Genomic DNA, 21,287 nt, shown 5'->3' with positions numbered 1-21,287 from the left:
TGCAGTTATTTTTAACCTTTTAAACCGCAATTACTCTGGCACCAACCTACTAGAATGTCCTCGCTGCAGAAAGGGTGAGGAGGAAGGAAGTAGCAGCAAAAGAAACCAACGGAGAAAATAAAGATGAAAAGACACAGCCCATTTAAATTTCAAAAGGAAAATACTGTTACACTGTCTTGCTTTGTTCAGAGTGTGAAGAGCCTTGAAATCCTTGCTAAGGAGTATGGCCTTGGCTCTTTAGGTAAAAGGAGAGTCAGAATGTTAAGAAAATGGATGACAAGTCTGAGAAAAATTAAAAAAATGGGTTGAGGGGAGGTGCAGGGCCAAGGTGCAAAGTAGAAATCTTTTTCTGTTGTTCGGGCAGGTATCAGTTAGGACCTAATCTAGGGTGGTGGCAGAAATTAAACTGAGACATTTTACGAGGAAAATTAGCAAGACTTGTGACTCATTTCCTATCTCTGTATTATTACTCATCCCCGTATATTAAAATGATCTTTAACACCTTTCCCCTAAACAGTATAAAGTATAACCCCGTATCTGCACCCTTAGCACCCAGCACACTGGCTAGCGTCTCTTACTTATCTCTGTACCCTTAGCACCTAGCACATGGACACTAAATGTTTGTTGAACAGAACATTCTAAAGCCACTATTATTCTCCTTCCCTATTTCTCTAATCCCCTCTACCAACTTCTAACATATTTCTATTGAAAGCAAATCACCTTTCAAGCCTCTCACCCCACCTCTCTCTCTTCCAACCAGCACTGTCTCACCTACACTGTTGCTTTGGCTTCTGCAATGTGTTCCAGATCCTTCTCCCTTCTCATTTCCAACAGGTCCACAATTTCTTATCCAGGATTCTCGGGGCCAGATGTGTGCCGTGATTCAAAACTTGTCAGCTTTAGAAGGTATTATGGCTATCTATACCACACATTATATTTAAAAATCCAGTAGCAATTGGGACCATCAACACATTGATTATTTCTGGGAGAAAACATAAGAATGTTCCCATTAATTTCCTCCCAAAAGTTTAGATCAAGTTTTACTGCCACATGAGTTATGGCACCAAACGTATGGGGGGAAATACCACTTCCAAAGCTGTTTTTTTGATTTTAGAATTGCAGATTGAGGACGGTGGACCTGTGTTCACCTCGTCTGGGGCAATCACCATTTCCCTACATGTCATTCTTTCCCACTCCAATCCATCTTGCATTCTCTTACCACATCAGTGTTTCTAAAATGGAACTCCCAGCATTTAAGGGCTTCTGCAATTTCAGTCCAATCTGCTTTTTCAGCCTGTCTCCTGCCTGTCTCCCCCAAACACTCTCTCCTTACAGGGCCACTCCTTGTTACCCAAAGCTCACTAAAGAACTGCCTTCGCTTATGAAGCTCTCTCAACCCCAAACGCCCCCTCCCCAAATAGCTATCCATTCTTCATGACGTATTTTTAATGCTGTGTTCCTCTTTATTTCTCCATCGGACTGTGATCGTTCACCTTTAGTCTGAAACAGCACTTTCCTTATTATTCTGCTTTGTATCACAATTCCCTGGATATTTCTTATTCTAATAGTCTACTAGCAGAGATTGTGACTTAATTCTTCCTTTGGGTTTCATTTGCTATTCTTTTCCTAATTTCTTGAGATAAATACTAAAGCCACTAATGTGTTAACTTCTCACTATGACTGTGGATTTGTCTTGTTTCTTCTTTTGGGTCTGCAAATGTTATTATTGGGTGCATATAAGTTTAGAATTATCTTCCTAGTAACTGAAACGTCTGTCATAATAAACTGTTCTCTTTATATACAATTATACCTCTTGCTCTGAATCTACTTTTTATAATATAGCTAGATCATCTTTCTTTTTCGATGTTTGTATATCTTTTCCCATCATTTATTTGCAATCTTCCTCTCCCCTCATTATTTTCCACTTATTACTAGTATTTAGTAAGTTACAGAATTTCATTCCGTCTGACAACTGTTTACTTTTTTAATGCAGCATTTAGTTAACATTTCATATAATTGATACACTGAAGTTTAAATTTATATCTTACTATTCGTTTTATTTGTCCCGTGTGTTCGCTATACCTTTTTCTATCCTTTTTTGACTTCATTTTTCAATGATTCCATTTTCTCCATTATCCTGTTAATTACACTTTCATTTACTATTTTTCAGTAGTTACCCTAAGTTTACAGATTGCATCCTTATCTCACAGTGTAAAATAATTTAGTACTTTTACCTCTCCCTACTAACGCAATAGCCATAGAACATTTTAAACCCATTTACTCCTTTCCTCCTCACATGCAACTGTCATGTGTTTTAATTATATAATTTTTTTTACCCAATAAGACATTAACATTATTATCATTCTAAACTTGCATACTTATTTTCTCTGTTCTTCATTCCTATCCAATCTCCAAGTTTTCATCCAGGAACTTTTTCTTCCTATCGGAAGAACACTGCGCTGTTTCTTTAAAGTGAGCGACTACTGGTGATAGATGCTCTCAATTCTTGTCTAAAAATGTTTTTCACCATTTCTCTTGGTTTTATGAGCACCTCATTTCCTAGCATGACTAGTTATTCCTGATTGAGTGCCAGACACTGCTTAGGAAAAATGATGGAAACAATTTGATGCCTAGGATATAATACAATCTTTCTCCAGAGAGAATTGACTTTTGCTTCTGGTAAGCATCTAGAGGTACTAGGAAATCCAGACCGTCTTAATCCAATTAGGAGTCAGCTGCCAGCTACAACAAACTAGTCTATAACTTGTTATTCTTACTACTCCTAGGATGTGATCCATCCTTCAGGTTTGGTGGGCCCTACACTCCAATTTTCATGACCCTATCTATCCCCAATGAGTCCAGCAAAGCTCTATTACATTTCTCAGCCTATTAGCCTCCTCTTCCAGAATAAACAGGTGCCCATAGTAGAAAAATGGCTCAAATGCTCGTCTCCCTTCTCCGGGTTTCCTTCTTCTCCCAGATCTTGGCCTATAATTCTTCACATTTTTATTAGCTCCCTGGTCCATTTTTAAAATTGGTCTTAGTAGGAGGGTTGCTCCAAATTATCTAGGCTTATCAATCATATATCTACTACTGTACCTAATAAAATACCTTGCATTCTTGGGTAGGAAAGCACTAGTAACTACGTCACATTTCGTACTAGGAACCCTTGCAACCAACCAGCTCAGTTTTTTATACTGACCAATAAATCAACTGTGATTAATTGAGAAGGCAACAGGGAGTCTTTAAGGTTTTTTAACAAAAAAAAGTATGCCCATCAAATTAGCGTTTTTAGAAAAATATTCACCCAAATTAACAGACTATAGAAAGGCAAAACAGGAGAATACTGCACTAGTGCAGGCATGAGCCAATGACATGGAAATGAAAGGGGACAGAGGCAAATGAAATGATAGTATTCTGCCAAGTTTAACTATCACCTGGAAAAAAGAGGTAATGGAGAAACGAATAAGTCAACGATGAATATGAAATTTCAAGTCTGAGACTGAAACTGATTTGAGTGAAGGGGAATTTAGATTTAGACAGGAATATGAATCTCCATAAGAGGAAATCCAAGTTTAAATGTTCAGTAGGCATTTGGAAATCCTAATCTGAGCCCTCACCAAAAGGTGGGTGATTGCTAAAATTTTCAATATAATTTTCTAAAACTAATCAGAGTATCATTTACTAAACTAGCAAACCAATTTTCTCTCTACAGTCATTTATTTCCATTCATTGGTATATAAAAAAAATCAGAACTGGAATTTCACTTTTGGAGGTTTTGGAGAATTTCAGTATCACATTTAAAGAAGAAAGGAGTTAAGCACAAGGGGGGAAAGAATGGTTTAAAAAAGAATACTCAGGCAAAATATCTATCACTATTAGTCCAAACTAGTAGTAGGCAAAAAAAAAAAAAAAATATATATATATATAGATATGCAATAAAATATAATAGGAAGCAGAATACTAAGTGGATTTAGCTATTTGTTAAGTGGGTTTACTAATTTAACAAAAAGATTTTTAAGTTACTGAAGTGGTAGAAAACGCATTGTTTCCAAAATAAAAGAAAAAAAATTTTTTTAGAGTCATCAAGCTAGACTATGTATGTTGTTATACAAAAACATTTAAGTTTAACCAATTAAAATATTCTTTTAAAATCCTGAAAACATTCTCTCTTGTTTCTAAGAACGTGGGACATTGTTTCATATATTCTACAGTCTCCCCGACAGGACCCACCTTTTAACAGACAGAGATAACTAGGTCACTCTGACATGTACACTATACAAACCTGCAGCTATTGGAAGATGCCCTTGGCAGATAGAGACCGACTCCGTGAAGGTCCAACTCATTGATTTATCAACCCCAGCACTCAATTTCTGATTATCTGCCAAATGCAACTCATCCCACACTCGTTTTAGCTCACAATAACCATATTTCACTACTAAAATTTGCAAACAAAATTCTCCACCCAAATAAAACAGTTCTGGATCATGGGGTGTGGTATATGTGCGCGTGTTCCATCCTGCAGGAACCCTGCCTTCAGGGCTCTATAAAGGAAAGATTACACTAGGGTTATGCCACATACTTGTAACGCTGAATAAATTAATAAACACAATTAGTTGAACACTGAATAAACTAATAAAATGCCTAACAGACAGATTAGTGGTCATAGGAGGATAACTATGCTACTCCTTCCACTGGAATAGGTCAAACTTAGCTGCTGAGCATTCACTCAACAAGCGTTTGCCGAGCTATAATTGTGCCAGGCACTAAGGATAAAAAGACAAAACAAAGTCCCCGCCCTCAAAGGAGGACCTATGAGGTGGCCAGACATGGAAACAGAGACAATATAACACAATCACTGCTCTAACAACCAAGTGGCTATTGCCAAGATGCTATAAGTACACAGAAGAAATCCTAATGGTCTGTTTTGTTTTGTTTTGAGGATAATGCAAGGGTTCCAGGAAAACTTTACACATGTGGGTGGACACATATGAATTTAAGAGGGTGGACACATATGAGAAAAGAATGAAGAAGCATTTGCCAAGCAGAAAGCAGAAGAAAAATATCTTAGATCTTAGCTTAAGAGAAGCAGGTATTATAGTAAAGCCACTTCATTTTAATGATGAGAAAATTTAAAAGATGTATTAGCATGTCCAATCAGAAGGCACACAGCTGCTGAGGGGCAGAGTTGAGAAAAGAGCCCAGGTCTCCATGTTTTAAACACACCACCCTACTTAATAATGGTTAGATTTTATAATCTCACAAAAGAGATCATTTAGAAGATTGTTCTATAGGCCATGTTACTGAACTCTAAGTAAGACATCTACTGATTCTAAAAGTAAACTAAAATCCCTGCTTTTAGATCATATACTACCTTTACATTTATCAATATGGTTCTCAAAATACTAATATCAAAAGAGCTATCACCCTTATCCATGTTTTAATTTTTAGTAAGAATTATTCCTATATTAATATAAAGCAACAATTATTTAGTTTGTAAGACGCTGTATGGTAAAGGTAAAGGAAAACAGCGCTCTGATACATACGTAACTGGTGGGAGTGTAACTTGGTACGACTTTTGGGAACTGCAATATGGACATAGTAAAGGACAGTACTTACAAGACTGATTACTCACTACGACATTTAGTAACAGCCAAAGATTGGAAGCGACCGAAATAGTCATCAATCAAAAAGTGATTAAATAAATTCAGATACATCAATAAGGTCAGGTACAATGATCTATTAAGTGTTCATGAGAAAGAATGAGGGAGCTCTACGTACATTGACAGGGATCATTCTCCAAACCTCAGAAACGTACTCTCTGGATGTCAGTGACTCCTAAGTATTAGCACCTGGGCAGCCCAGGCTGGGTCAGAAACAGGTTACCTTCCTATTACTGATCATCGGTCAGGCAAACTCTTGGCAAAAACTGCAGCCAAGTGGCCTCTCAAAACTACCAACTAGACTGAGCTTGATAACACAACACTATAGTGCCCTCTAACTTTAAAACTGTTGTACAACATAGCAGTCCTCCCTTATCCGTGGAGGATACGTTCCAAGACTCCTAGTGGATAACTGAAACCGTGAATTGTACCAAACTCTACATATACTATTGTTTCCTATACATACATACCTATAATGAACTTTAACTTGCAAATTAGCAATTTCAGGGATAGAAGATTTGTTCTCACTGTAGATCTTAGCAAGCTCCGATTTTTTTTCTTTCCTGATTGAGAATATTCACGTTTTCTCTCATAGGAAACACTTTACGGCTTCTCTTGGGCACATCCAAACTGCCAACATCACTACTCTCGCAGCATTTGGGGCCATTATTAAGTAAGATAAAGGTTATTTGAACACAAACACCGTGATACTTCGATAGTCGATCTGATACTGAAACAGTCACTAAGTGATAACGGGCAGGTAGGTACACAGCATGGACATGCTGGACAAAGGCATGATTCACGTCCCGGGCAAAACAGAGTGGGATGGCATGAGATTTATCACGCTACTCAGTACAGTGCACAATTTAAAACTTATGAATTGTTTATTTCTGGAATTTTCCATTTAATATTTTCAGATCCTGGTTGACCATGGTAACTGAACCCACAGAGGTGAAACCAAAGATAAGGGGGAGACTACTGTTATATTCTAACTGCAAGAATAAAGAGGTCTTACAGTGCTAACAAAACTAAACACAAGAAAAAGCTACTCAAGCAGAAACTGCAATATGACAAATGAATTTAACAAATCACAATTGCGTAACTCAAATGAATAACCACATGTGAAGGCAGAGCACAAGTGTAATTATAAATTTTTGTTAGGTTACAATAATATATTTTGTCCTTATAATTGGAACTGAGATGGTTTGCTTTCTGTTCTTATCATTATTTCAATAATGGAAGAACAGTGCTAATAAAACAATCCTTTTTGAGGTCGATGAGTGCTTTGGCGATCTAATGGAAGCTCTGATACTCCCTACACCCCAAAGACCACTTGGACTTCAGGTGAAAAACCATGATCAAACTCAGATTTCTAATAGAAAACTTTCACTACCCAACAAACAGTAAATCGTTATTCGCAAACATTCATTCTATACACATCTTATTCAATAAGTACTCAGTGCCTCGTGTGCATCAGATACTGGGCTGGGTTGACGGCACAATAATGAAGGAGCCAGACACGCTCCTCTGCCCTCTCAGAACATCATGGGGGGGGGGGGGCAGGGAACGGGGCAGTGCAGGGAACAGCTAAACAAGAAATGACAATATATAATGAACTACAATGATGTACTACCTGTTAGAGAAGCACAGATGAGGGGCCCCCAAACCCACACTTGGGGGAACAGGTAACAGAGAATGTTTCCCAAAACAAACAATGTCTCAGCTGCGGCCTAAATGTTAAGTTCACATTTTCACATTGACCGCAAAACAAGAAGGCAGAGGAAAAGGAAGAATGTTCCAGGCAGTCAAGGTAACACGGCAAAAGCCAAGAGGTGAGAGAGCACATGAGATGAAATAAGGAACTGAAATAAGTTCAGTATACAGGAGCAGACAGGTAAGGTATCAGGCTGCAGATAATGAAAGAATTCCTCAATCTTATTAAGACGTTTGACTTTATTCTGACAAGAATATGATAATCAGATGCGCACTATATAGTCACTCTCGCGGAAATGCATGAATAATTTAGGTGTGAAGACTAGAGGAGAGCACCCAGCTATGAGGAGCATGTCAGTAAAACACCTGAGATGTGGGGGCCTGGACTAGGCAGCAGCAAGTGAACCGAAGGGGACAGATGCCAAGAGAGAAACAAACGGGATTTGGCAATCAACTGGACGCGGGGATTCAGGAAGAGGGTAGAGTCAGTCAAGAATTACGGTAGGTAGTAAGCAAATCATTCAAAGCTATAATGCGCAGATCTTGGGTTTCATCTACAATTTATGTACAATGCCTAGACACTAACTATACTTGTTAAATGAGTAGAGTTTTTTATTTAGTGACAAAAAGATGAAGAAAACATTTTACACTAACAACAAAAAAGTGTGTATTTGGCTATGATAAACATTGCTCTGGCTATAATTAAAAAAAGAAAAAAGTTACTAGTGCAACAACTGTTCAGGGTAAACAAGACTAAGATACCTCAGCCCACAGGTAAGTGAGGAACACCGTCCAAGCCCAGTGCACACCCCAGCACTTCTAGAAACTGTGGCTATTTTTGGAATTGCTGGAGCACTTCCCAGCGGTGGTGCGGACCCTGGTAGTCTCTTGCTGAGTGACTTTTCTACACATCATGTTACCTCTACACCAGAACTAAAATGTGATCTGGCCCTGGCATAAAGATAGTACCTGACCTTCAAGTCCTGGAAACTTGACTGAGGCAGAGAGGGCTGGGGTCAAGGGGCCAAAGGCTTCCTTGAACAGAGGATTTTCCATGACTTGCCCCAGATTTTATAGCTGGAATGACATTCCTCTACAGAGGGTGTATCAACAAAATGTGCACTGCAGTTGTTTATATTAGCAAATTTTAGAAACTGGTAGGCAAACCACTCTTCAAAGATAATTTTCAAAAAGTTCCACAAAAAAAATTAAAATATACACGTTCATACTACAAATGCCACCAAACACTGAAATTACAGAAAAAAATAAGGTTTTAAATAAAAGAAATGTTGACAGGTTAATAAATGGAATCAGTTAAAATCTGAAATATATTCAATCTAAAATTTCCCACAATTTATGTCAAAATTTTAAATAATCTATTCCAAAGATCAGATGATTTGGTCAGTATTCACCTAGATAATATTTATAAATTGATATCATAATCAAATTAACAAGCCTCCAAATGTACATAATACAGGCTAATTCCAACCAGTCAGAAAATCCCAAGGAAGCAAAAATCAATAGTCAGTTCTTTACCTGCAGCTCCTTTGAGACTCTCTCTAAGTGATTAGTTATCTTTTTAATCAGATCACTATACATCTGTTCCGAGTGCTGCTGGCATACACATTTATACACACAACTGTGGGGAAGAAGGAAAAAACAAGAAAACCAAGTTAATGATAAAGCACTTAATTCAACCTAAAGTTAAAATATACTTTGGATATACAACCACTGGTCAAATAATTAATTCAGGCCTAAAATTAGTGACCAGTCACAACTTTTAAATAAAAATCTACCCTGCCCCAATCAGTGTTCAGATGGAAGAGGTACTACCACTAGCTACAAATAATCTTTTTGAGTACTCTCGTATACATTTCACCAGTACTGAGTAATCCAATATTTGGTGATAATCTATGACAACTACTTACAAACCAGCTTCTCTCTCATTTTAATGAATGTCAAAACCAGGAAGAGAGAGCGACAATGAGCAGAAAGTTTCTAACTCACAAAAACATTTGCAACGTAACTACTTTGTGCATCGCTCGCTCGTGTGGAACGACACATTTATCACTCCCTCCTCTTGTGACTAAGCTGAGAGCATATCCCACCCCCCGTTTCTCACTAATTTGCTGCTTCCATTTACCAGGAGCTGGGAAACAAAATAACCAGAGTTAGAAGTGGGTGTCAATGAACATCAAAGATTAAGCTAGGGTCTCCCTATGAAACTAAAAATATGTATTTTTACCTTTTTTGCTGACCTCCATAGTTTCTGCATTATGCATATACGTATATGGCAGGAGTGGCAGGCTGAAGTGGGAGGAAGTCTAATTGAGTGAGGTTAACTCTATCTTGATTTGAAAACCAATTCTGAAGCAAAAACATAAATCAAACCTCCAATCCACAAGTGTGTCACATATAATTCACAGTCTTGTCTTATGCATTACACACGATATGCATACATACTGTCATAATTCAAGTTGCCATGAACCTCAACATACCGGCTCCAACCCACGTACATTAAATCTGGACTTACCTGTATATCTGTTCATAGGATATGGGGATATAGTCACCAGGACTCTGGGTTAAAAGCTGATCTATGGCACCATCCAATTTTGGCCAGTATGTGCTCTTATAATCTTCAATAGTTATAACATTCATTACTGAAAGTAAAAAGTAAAATAAATATTACTATGTGCCAATGTAAAGTAAACACAAACTACACCAGTGTGGCACCTTCATTCAAATTCCTTTCTAATTGCACATTGATCCTCTATCAACTAAATACAACTCAATTACTATCCCATTTCCAATTAAAAAAAAAAAAAAGTAACCTGCTCAGGGATTGAAATTTTAAAAGTAATTACTATGAATCTGTCCATCTTTAAAAATAAGACCAAAACAAGCAAATATCACTGGTTTCCCTTTCTGGTTTTTACAAGCTTCTGTTCTCAGTGGAGATTCTCAAACATGCGCTGATCTTCAAAAACGCATTGTCGATGATGTGACAAGATGGCCTATCTGTGAACCACAGTAAGGTTCTGAGAAACTATGAACCCCATCAATTGATCTTTACAGACACCCCTGGGAAAATCTACCTAAGGCTAGGAGGGTAAAAATTACAAGTCCACATACTACAGTACCAAAAGAGGTTGCGGGAAACCCGCAGAGATTTACGGCACCGCCAGGACCTCTAGACATCACACCTCTGACTGAGGCTCTCACTATCTTACACTTCGGATAAGCCCACCAGAAAAAACATCCATGACCTGGAGACTTACAGTGAAGGCTTACCTCCTTCCTACTGGTTGGCTGATACCGTCACAATAGGTTTAATAACAGCTCTTCCTAACAACCTGAAATCCAAGGGTGCCAGCCGTTTCACAACAGTGAAATGAAGCTAACATTAGAAAGGGTGACCCAAGCACTGAGACACCCGTGTCTCCTGAAGCACCACTAGCTCAGGAGGTCGGAGCCAACAGCTACTACATCAGTATTGGACTATTCTACCGGAAACTGGGGAGCAGAGCTTTAGCTTCCCCAAAGATTCATGGCTAATTGCTGGCAGAAGTACCAGGTAGAACAAGGCCCTTACCTAGCAATTCTATCACATTACTGATTGCCAAACCTTAGTTATTCAGTTCAAGATGTTTCTTCTATCTATGTACCACTTACATCATTTTGTTTAATATTTTCTTTAAACCAATTCCCCTTTTTTTGCTTAAATAAATTCATTTTAAAAGACAACTGAGTGAACTGTTGATTTACACAACATGGAAAAATCTTTGATGAATTGTGCTAAGTAAAAGAGTCAGACTGAGAAGACTACATATTGTAAGACTCTCACTCATATGACACTAAGAAAATAAAGGCAAAACTATAGCGAGGAAAACAGGTCAGTGGTTGCCAGGGCTGGAAGGATGTGACAATGTTTTGGGCAATGAATTTTTAGTATGGATACACCTCCCCATGCATTCATCAACACCAAGAACTGTGTACACCATAAAAGTAAATGTACTGTATGGAAATTTAAAAAATCCACCAGGATGTCGTGGTAAAGACAGAATACAAATTGATGAATCTGCTTTACAAAAGAATCAAGTAACCTGCACTGAAGGGAATGGGGAAGCAAGCAATGTTTTGACCGCGTCTAAGGCTAGAAACACAGAGAATTGTTCATGGGCGATCTCACGTGTGTGTGCACACATATACAGCCACAGAAGGTAGAGAGAGGCCAAATCATGTAGAGCCGTATGGGCCACGTAAAGACTCTGGGGACCTCTGGAGGGTTTGGGGCCAAGAAGAGACCTGATGTGACTTAGGTTTTCTATGGATCACTCCAGGGGCTGTTTTAGGAAACCATGAAGTTTGGAGGCTGGGAGGTGATAAGGGTTGGAACAGATGGTGGCAACTTGGGCGATGAGAAGAGCCAACAAGATCTGCTGATGGTTTGACGGGAGATGAGAGAGAAGGATCACGGAGGACTCCAATCTCTTTGGCCTGAGCACCAAAGGATGGGGTTGCTGTTTACTGAGACGACGAGGATGTAGAAGCTTAGCCCGTCTGAGGTCTGAGAGCGTAGCAGGAACTGTCGGTGTCCCACCCATTTCCGCTGCCCACAAAGGCCGTGGTCGACACCTACCATTATTTGCCTCCATGTCCTCTCAGGCTGCCATGGTGGCTCTGCCCGAAGGAAACACAAGTTGCAAGTTCTGGAGGAGCCACCTTCACGTAATGACTAATGAGAAGTCAGCGCAAGGACCCCAGCTTGTCCAGTACGCTCAGCGAGGCAGGTGTGCTGCATCCACTCCCAGAGTTCCCCTCGTGGAGGAGGCCCAGGTGCCCACTGCGGTGACTTCTTTACTGGCTTCCTTACCTTCCCCGTCTCATGTCTCCACTCCCTGACAGGTGCTTCCTACAAGCATCCCCTTGACTTAAAACTAATTGCACTTAAAAAGAAAATCTATCAAAAATAGCAAAGCAGTGTCATGTGCCATTAAACAGAAGGCAATGCAGTAGTAAATACAATGTTATTAAATTCCATCTACTGACTGCGAAAGGTTCTGAGATTGAAGCTTGCTTTCCCAGTGAAAAAGGGAGAATGGCAGATGTTGAGAAGTATTACACTACCGTGTTTCCCCAAAAATAAGATCTAGCCAGACAATCAGCTCTAATGCATCTTTTGGAGCAAAAATTAACATAAGACCCAGTCTGATTATACTATAAGACTGGACATAATGTAATGTAATGTAATATAATATAATATAATACCAGGTATAATATAATAATACCAGGTCTTATATAAGACCAGGTATAATATAACACCGGGTCTTATATTAAGTTTTGCTCCAAAAGACACATTAGAGTTGATTGTCCAGCTAGGTCTTACTTTCGGGGAAACAGGCTAGCTCAAAATACTACCTTTCTGCTTTCAGAGGATTGAAAGAAGATTGAAAATTTTTAAAAAATAAAATAACACCTAAAAAAGGAATCCCTTTCCCACTATGTGATTCCAGCTTACTGAATCCCCGACCAGTGTTGTCATCTACACCTGCTCTACACCAAACTGAGTCTTGAAAAAAGTGACATGCTCAGAAAGAAAACGTCAAGTCCCAGAAAGCCAAGCATTAACATACCATCCCATGGGCTCCTCGACTGCTTAGTTCCAGAAACTACACTTACGATTGCAGTGGGAACACTTCTCAAGCACAGGCTTCACACCTGAGCAAGTCACCAAGTCAAAGATAGAAAGGAGGGAAAAGAACGGAAAACATAAAGTCCTGCAGCCATAAGCGCAGCATGAAGTCCCCCCCACAGAAACAGGGACTGCCGATGCTCGCAGGCGTCTTTCACAAGGCACTTTTTAAAAAACTCTCTGCTTTTAAATAGCTTTGAAAAGAACCTTTAACACCAAATGATAAAGGTACGAGCCAGAATAGAAAATCCTAAAGCCTTTTTCCACATCCAAAAAAAGCTTTATTCCCACTGTATATTTCCATATATATATTTGTGTGTGTGTATATATGTATATACATATATGTGTATATAAAACATACAACTATTTCCACATCTATTTTCCTTGAAATAAAAATAAACAGGAAGCCAATTCAGTCGACCTTACATGCTAGCGGTTACGGACTGAATCTCTGTGTCCTCTCAAGATTCATATGTTGAAATCCTAACCCCCAATGTGAGGGTATTAGGAGGTGGGGCCTTTGGGGGTGATTAGGACATTGGGGGGGGGCCGTCATGAATGGAACTAGTGCCCCACCCAGAGCTCCTTCTCCCCTTCTGCCACCTGAAGACCCAGCCGGAAGAGGGCCTTCCATGAACCAGGAAATGGGCCCCTGCCAGACTCTGAATCTGCCAGCACCTTGATCCTGGACTTGCCAGCCTCCAGAGCTCTCATAAGGAAGCCGCCCGCTGTATGGCACCCTGTCAGTGCAGCCCGAGTGGACTAAGACACTAGCTAACGTAACTTTCTTCCCAGGAGGTCACCCATCTTCACCACACTAGCAGCAGAACAGATAAGCCCTGCAGTTAGAGGCAGTCTGAAGAACAGTACTAGCTGGTACACACGCTTAGCCAAAGATCAGGAAGGCTTTCACACGAGTCTGCAGTCAATACTCAAAATGACAACCCGGGAACCTTTACGACACTTGTCATTTCCTTGCTAATCTCAACACCATCCCTGATTTTTAAAACACAAAACATATTAGCTGTTTGGTTTCTTTAACATTTGACACATACAGCCTCAAAGTGTGTGTTTGTGTGTGTGTGTGTGTGTGTGTACTTTAAAACTTTAACTTTAAAACTAGATCCTCCTGTTAGAGAAATGAATCAGTCGCTTTCAACTTTGCCCACAGAAACGTTCAGATTAACCAAAAATACAAAGCACAGAACCTAAACAAAAATGAAATTGCCATTAAATTACTAAATTTTACCCAGGTTAGATTTTTCAGCATGTAAATAATACACTATTTTTTAAACCGTTTAAAGAAGGTATTATAAACTCCAATGCCTACAAGATCCAGGCCAGCAACATAAATGAGTAAGGAGGGCTGGTATAAGAATAAAAAGAGCAGTGAACACTTCAGTGAGCTGTAGAACACGTACCCCTCTAGAGACATTCAAGTTCAAAAACTTTTATAACCCTCTTGTGAGCCTCAAAACATCATGCCACAAGGCTTAAACCTAGAACCGCATATTTATACGATAACAAGCATGCAGCCCAAATCCTACTGAGAAAGTAATTTAACTGACTTTTACTAAAATAAAGTGAAATAAAGTTCTAAAATACATGGAATAGCTGGTATGTAATGTTCAGGAAATATTATCAGGTTAATAACTAAGAAACTATTAGAGATATATAATTAATACCAACCAGGAATAAATATGGTCAAATCTTATACTTTCTTATCCAAGTAACTTCTCTGAACTTGACACATTTATTATTGATCTCCCTCAATGTAGACATCAATCCCAGGGAAGAGGAATTCACTGCTAGAGCCCCAACTCCAAACAGTGCCGAGCACACGGTAGGTATTCAACGACATGTGTGAAGTAAGCTAATTCAATGAAAATCAAAATAAATGTTTAATATAAAAACAGTCCACGGCATACTACTTAATAGTTGTTTTGAAATTAAAGCTTAAATCATATTTGATTTCACACAGTCGGAAGCAAATCAGGAAAGCCCTACTAGATCACCTTTTTGAGGTTCTTTTTTGTTGTTGTTATTTGTTTGTAAGGGGAGAACATATTCAGAAATGACAGCACGCATTAACTCATTCTTGGTCTACTGCAAAGACTGGTCGTTACCTTACATCAGTGGTTCTCAAAGTGTGATACCCAGAGCAGCAGCACAGCATCTCCTAGAAACGTCCGTCCTGCTCAAGCTTGAGAACCACTGCCTAATGCTACTGCTTCAGCAGCTCAGGACAACCAGGGGTTCCTCCGTTCTTGAGTGCTAGCACATGGTTTTTTTTGTTCTGAATAACTTGACATGGAAAGTCAAATAAAAGTGTAAATGTAGCAAAGAAAAAATTTTACGGGCAGCTAGGAACTGTTTTCATGTCAAAGTTTATTAAAGTTCTACTCTTCCAAACCCCTTCTCCCCACCAAAAGGGCTACCTTCCTTTAGAATTGATTCCTTAAGAATATAGTAATGGCAATTATGAAATAACTGATTAAGCCAAACTTCACAGTCTCAATTATGTCTCAAATATAATGACTTTTTATATTAACTATAATTAATTATCACTAGATAAATCTGACCAATGGAGTATGAGAAAAAAGCTCGGGGTTTTCTATTTAACTGGCTAACGTATATAATCTCAGAGAAAAATGATGACTTCTTTTTGCCACAAAAAAATTACGACTTCTTGTTGCCAGTGTTATCTATCATAACAATCTAATAAATCTGTGTGATCCAAAACATTACCACCTGCTCCCTCCAGCACAAGCAGATGACTGAAATCTTTCAAGTAATGGACAGAGAAGCTGAAGACCAAGAACAAAGCCAACAGAAAGGGAATTTTAAAAAGCCTGCCTCTGGGAATCAAGAAAAGGAACAGAGTGCAAGAGGAGGACGAGAATGAGAACAAGGCAGTGGAATATAATAAATAAACGGGCTTTTAACTTTATTTTTAAAAAAGAAAATCCCAGTTATTTATTTCTCTCAAAAGGAAGATAACTTGACACTGGCAAAGGAGACAGTAATAATTACTTGCTCCTAAGCGAACGGCCCAGTTTTTAAAAAAAGAAAAAAAAAAAAAAAAGTCAGTTACCAAATACCTTAAATATCCTTTTCTTTATTAGGAGAAAAAGAAACCTGCACCACATGCTCAGGTATATTCTGATTTGCCAACAGAAGAGGGTAGCTAATGTTAAGTCCTAAAGAAGCCTACTTATTTCTAAAAGGTAGGACAAAACCTTTTTAAAAGTTGCACGCTTTTAGTTGTCTCTTTGTATAGGGAGTGTCTATGTTTTAGGATTTGTGGTTTGTATAATTCAATTGAAACAGTACAGACAATATAAAATGTCTAGTGTGAACAGTGAGAAGTCATTCTTCGTAATGTTACATCTGTGTACACGTGACGTGACATTAATGTAAATAACTAGATAACACTGATGTGTTATTTTTATTGTATGCAAGTCCTCATCAACACATTCTTTAAGCTTCCCACCCCATTCCATTCTAACCCCACACCCCCAAAGAAAACATTTTGGTCCAGCTAAGGCTGGTAACATACTAACTATATGAAACTACGTAACTTCCTTTTTTGCCTTGCTTCAAATAACATGTTTCTTTCCCCAAACACTGAAAAACTTGTATAGAAAATGCATCCCATTTCGGTTTCACCGCCGAGAAATCCACACACTTCTCAGTGTGAGGAAATGTAATAGAACAGTAGAAACTTCCTTCATCACTACTATCCTAAAAAACTGAAAACTAGATGCAGTGGCCTACTGGCAACACTGAAATCGGCATTCCTTTAGAATAGTTACTGCACAATGTTAATCTACAATTAATTACGTCACACTTGAGCCTGTGACACAGTTTCTAAAATTAACATGTAATGATAGTGCATACACGCAAAGGTCAATGGCTACCAAGACACCCATTATGGCTCCAACTCCAACTTATCCAAGATTTCACAATATTCAAATAGAAAATATCTGCTCGACTGAGATTACACTGGGTATAAGCCATGCTAACTACAGGTCTGCCATAGTTTCAAAATTCTGTGATTTCCTGGGCGATTTAAACAAGCTAATCTTTCCATGGCATTAAGAGCAGGAAAGTTTAACTGTGAAGTGTGCTGAGGTGGCAACACCCTTCCGTGTGCTAATCCTGCCCCGCTGGACCCTGAGAAGTCCAGAGCTTGAGGACAGGATAGTCGTGTAGGTTAGAGGCCCAGAGTCGGTGAGGTGGGCAGTGACCACTGGTTGCAAGTCTGGAGACTAAATAGTAGAAAAGTGTCATTCTGCACAGAAGTGGAAAGATACAGGTTTAAGACTCCAAGACACAGATACGTGGTAGTGAGTGAGTGAGTGAGTGAGTGAGTGAGTGAGTGAAGCATAGGGCTGGCAGATTTTAAGTAAAAGTCTACAGTCATCTTCAGAAATGCTCAAACATCTAACCTTGCCCCTCTTCCATTCTAGAATGAATCAGCCAGGAGAAATGCACTTGACTTCCTGCTCCACCTACCCACCCCCATCATTCTCCCAGAACGGAAGATCCTTCCCTTGGGAAACACAACAGTCCCAGAGAAAAGACATTCACATACTAATATTTGGCAGTTCATCAACAAAAGAGCAGCTCTGCATCCAATTAGCCTGAAGAGAAGCCCAACACTTACTTGGAAAGGCCCCCTGCAAACTCTGAACTACCAATTAGCCTTTTTCACTTTTAAATATGAATAGAGACCTAAGGATCACCAAGATTTGCAAAGTCTCAGGCATGAGAGATCAAAACAAACAAAAACTGAAAAGATAAAAACAAAGGTAATTAAGGTAATAAAAGAAAACTTCAAAAGAACCCCTATAATTACTATCCTCAGGGAGGTAAGATAAAAATTAAAAACACTGTTATGAAAAAGAAGCAATCCAAATGCTCTTCAAGTTAAAAATTAGCCATTGTTAAAAATGCAACAGAAAGGGGGGGGGGGGGGGGGGGAATCAAGGAACTCTCCCAGAACAGAGCAAAAACCATTTAACAGACTTAGAGAATCAAAACCAGAAAGTCAACATTTGACTACTAATAATTCCAGAGAAAAGAGAAAACAGAAAATGTAAAGGGAGAAAAATATCGACACATTAACATAAGAAAATATCTAAGAAATGTTCTCAAGGGAAAAAAAGTCACATACAAAAGAATAAGAATTAAAATGGAACCTGAATTCTCCATTCTAATGCTATAAGCTTAAAGTCAATGAAGCAACGCTTTAAAAATTTCAAGGAAGAAAATTTTTCAGTTAAGAATTCTATACCCAAACTGTCAGTCAAGTGTGAAAGCAGCATTTGTGGTATGGAAGACCTGAAACTATTATGCACACACACACATTTTTTCAGGAGGCTACTGGAAGATGTTCCCTCCCTCCTCCCTCCCTCCCTCCCACACACACAGAGGGAATACACCAATAAAAAGGAAGACATCAAGTAACTACCTGGAAGTCCCTGAGTGGCAACTGTGCAGTGGCCCTAAGGACCAAACAGGAACAGAAGACTTAACAAAAAGAAAGTATGGATCAATTGAGCGTTTCAAAAACCACCAATGACAGGTATATGGTGAATCTGCTGAAGCTGTTGAAAAGTTTTTAAGTTTAACAAAACTTATCAAGTATAAACAAGGCAACTAATAACAAAGTTCTTTCTATGTGGAAGAAAATGTAACCTGAGGACACTCCTAGCCCTTGAGTGAATATTTACTTAGTCATAATGTAAATATGACTTATTGATTGAACTAAAAATTGTGGTATCAAGAGAACTGAAGAGATCAGGCAGGCAGAGCTGTAGGAGAACGAAATCCTCACCCTAATGGGAAGTCAACAGATAACATAAAAGTGATAAATTAAGCAATAATAAAATTACACATTCAAATGTGTGGCTAAACATCAGAAGAAACAGCTAAATGAATTAAAAGTGATTGACTCTGGCTGGGTAACAGGTCCAGAAATGGGAAGACGTGGGGGAGAAAAACCCTGATTTTTAGTGTTTTAATTACAATCCTGTATTTTAATAAAAGCAAAGTTTTGTTTTAAGGCCAAAGAGTTTGGTGAGTCTTATATCCTCAAAAATGGAAAAATAAATCTACAGAACTTTTTGTCTCAGTATTTCCAAGATTCTAAGGCACAGGAACGAGAAAGCTCAGAGTTGACCGACTGCCTACTGGACCTCTCTCCCCAGATGGTCCATAGATGCCTTAAAGAGACAGACACACACACACCTACCTATCCCCCTCCCACGTCCAGGGCAAAGGCAGTGCCAGCTCCAGTCATCCAAATCAGCAATCGTGACTCTTCATCCTCCCTCCTTCACGCCCAAACTGTGTTTACTCTCGTCCCCCAATATTTCTAAAAGCTGAAACAACCTCTCTCCCAATGCTTTATTTAAGCCTTCATCTCTTGTCTAGACGACTGTAATGACAGCGCCCTAACTAGTCTCCAGGCCTCCATTCCCTCTCCTTTCTAAACTAACTGACACACTAAGACAAATTTTCCCCAGTTGACCGCCTGACTACCCTCTGGTGGCTCCCATTCCTACAGAGGAAAATCCTGCCTGCTAACGCGGCACGCGTGCCCTGGCCTCTACATCCTTCTATCTACCCGCGTTTAATTGTGCCCTCCGTGCATGCCTCACACCCTACGCACCAAAAATAACTTCAACTCTGGGTCCTTAGCACAGGCTTGGCCCCTCTGCAAGGAAGTCTCTGAGTCCTCCTCAATTCTCCTGACAAACTTCTATTCATTTTCATAAAGGTTCGCTTTCCTCTGTGCTACCATATATATAACTTTATTTACCATTTAATCATAATTATCTGTCCATAATCTCCTACACTAAACTGTGTCTCACACCAAAGGCTAAACTATGACCCTGGCGTACAGAAGACAATAAATATTTGTTGAATAAAATACCATTCAGATGTCTAGTCGGCACACCTGCAACAACAAACTACAGATCTCTGCAACTCTGTCTACAAAGGTTAATAGCCAAATGTCCACAACAGTAGGAGAAAAATGAAAGGCAAGTTTGCCCTGCCAAGACATTTTACAAAAGGGTATCAATAATCATTTTTATATAACATGTAACAATTTACAATATGATTCCATATGGTCTACAGCTTAGAGTTACAGTTTAAAGAGGAAGTAGGAGGCATTGATTTTCTGCAGAGACCTGGGCCTGGGCCTGGGCCTTACATAAGCCTTGCAATGGCTTTCTCATACAGTTTCCTCGATGCCACTTTGTGTAATACTGCATGTCAAAAATGGCAAGACAAGATCCCCGGCAGGACTCCAGAATTGAGCCGATCGATCAATATAGTGATGCTCCACTAACCTGCAAAGCAAGAGACCAAACAATCACCACAGACGCTGCAAACGGTGCACATTTTAAGACCTGAATACAATAACTGATTACTTCTAAAACGATCAACCCATCTGAAAACTGGCAGACAGGACCTGATGAAGTAAAGGGTAACTTTATTTAGGATTTAATAAAATCAGTTAATTTCATTCCATTCAAAAGTCAATTTTTAACACATTTTTGAACCACTAATTTAAAAAACAATGAATTCAGTGAGTTCAATGTAAAATACTGTGACGCTTTTGTTCATCTGGAGAAGGGAACTTTTTGAACTGGATTAATAATTCTCCTGAGATCAGGGCCCAGTATCATCAATCAATCAATGCAGATCCCTTCCCCCCTCCATTCATTGCCTTTTATCCTCACACCCTAGTCCCACCTGCGCACACCCCCCACCACTCAGACAGGAAACCGTTCTATTCTGTTTAACATATTTGGAATACGAGCAGATGTGACACATGCTGCATCTGAGCAGAAGCTGTAAAAGCCGCTGTGTTTCTATCCCCTCTTCTCTCTGCCTCTGCCAAGAATGACAGGAGCTAGAAAAGAGCTTCTCTTCAGAATGAGATGACATGTGAAGAGCCACAGCCAACTGTCAGCCACTAACATAACATGAGGAAGAAATGAACCTTTGTTGTACTGTAGGCTCTTGAAATTTGGAGGTTATTATAGAAAACTGACTAACGTAGAATGGAAACTTACACTAAATAATTACACTTCCCAAATTAGATTCTGCCAATGAGATACATTTGAGTGAGATTTGGAAGGCCAAAGTGAGGTCAAGAATCTATTATTGCAGCTGGTGGTTGAGGCAAGGTTAGAGATGTG

The 21,287-nt window shown here is 39.1% G+C and overlaps 1 protein-coding gene across 6 annotated transcripts in view; it reads right to left on the bottom strand.

Annotated features, from left to right (window-relative positions):
* CACUL1 (CDK2 associated cullin domain 1) overlaps positions 1 to 21,287 on the bottom strand; it is a 227,540-nt gene that overhangs the window by 40,137 nt on the left and 166,116 nt on the right. For all 6 annotated transcript variants that reach the window (XM_074338983.2, XM_088791834.1, XM_074338980.2 and 3 more), the window contains 2 exons: positions 9,910 to 10,036; positions 8,913 to 9,015 (listed from right to left, as the gene is read on the bottom strand). In XM_074338983.2, coding sequence (XP_074195084.2) covers positions 8,913 to 9,015; positions 9,910 to 10,036 — 230 coding nt within the window. The remainder of the gene's footprint in view (positions 1 to 8,912; positions 9,016 to 9,909; positions 10,037 to 21,287) is intronic.

This window comes from Rhinolophus sinicus, chromosome 15 (genome assembly GCF_057876585.1).
Source record: "Rhinolophus sinicus isolate RSI-liver-muscle chromosome 15, RSI-T2T, whole genome shotgun sequence".
In the NCBI taxonomy this organism is placed as follows: Eukaryota; Metazoa; Chordata; class Mammalia; order Chiroptera; family Rhinolophidae; genus Rhinolophus; species Rhinolophus sinicus.
Note: the sequence above shows the minus strand (reverse complement) of the source record. Positions and strands in the feature narration are given on the sequence as shown.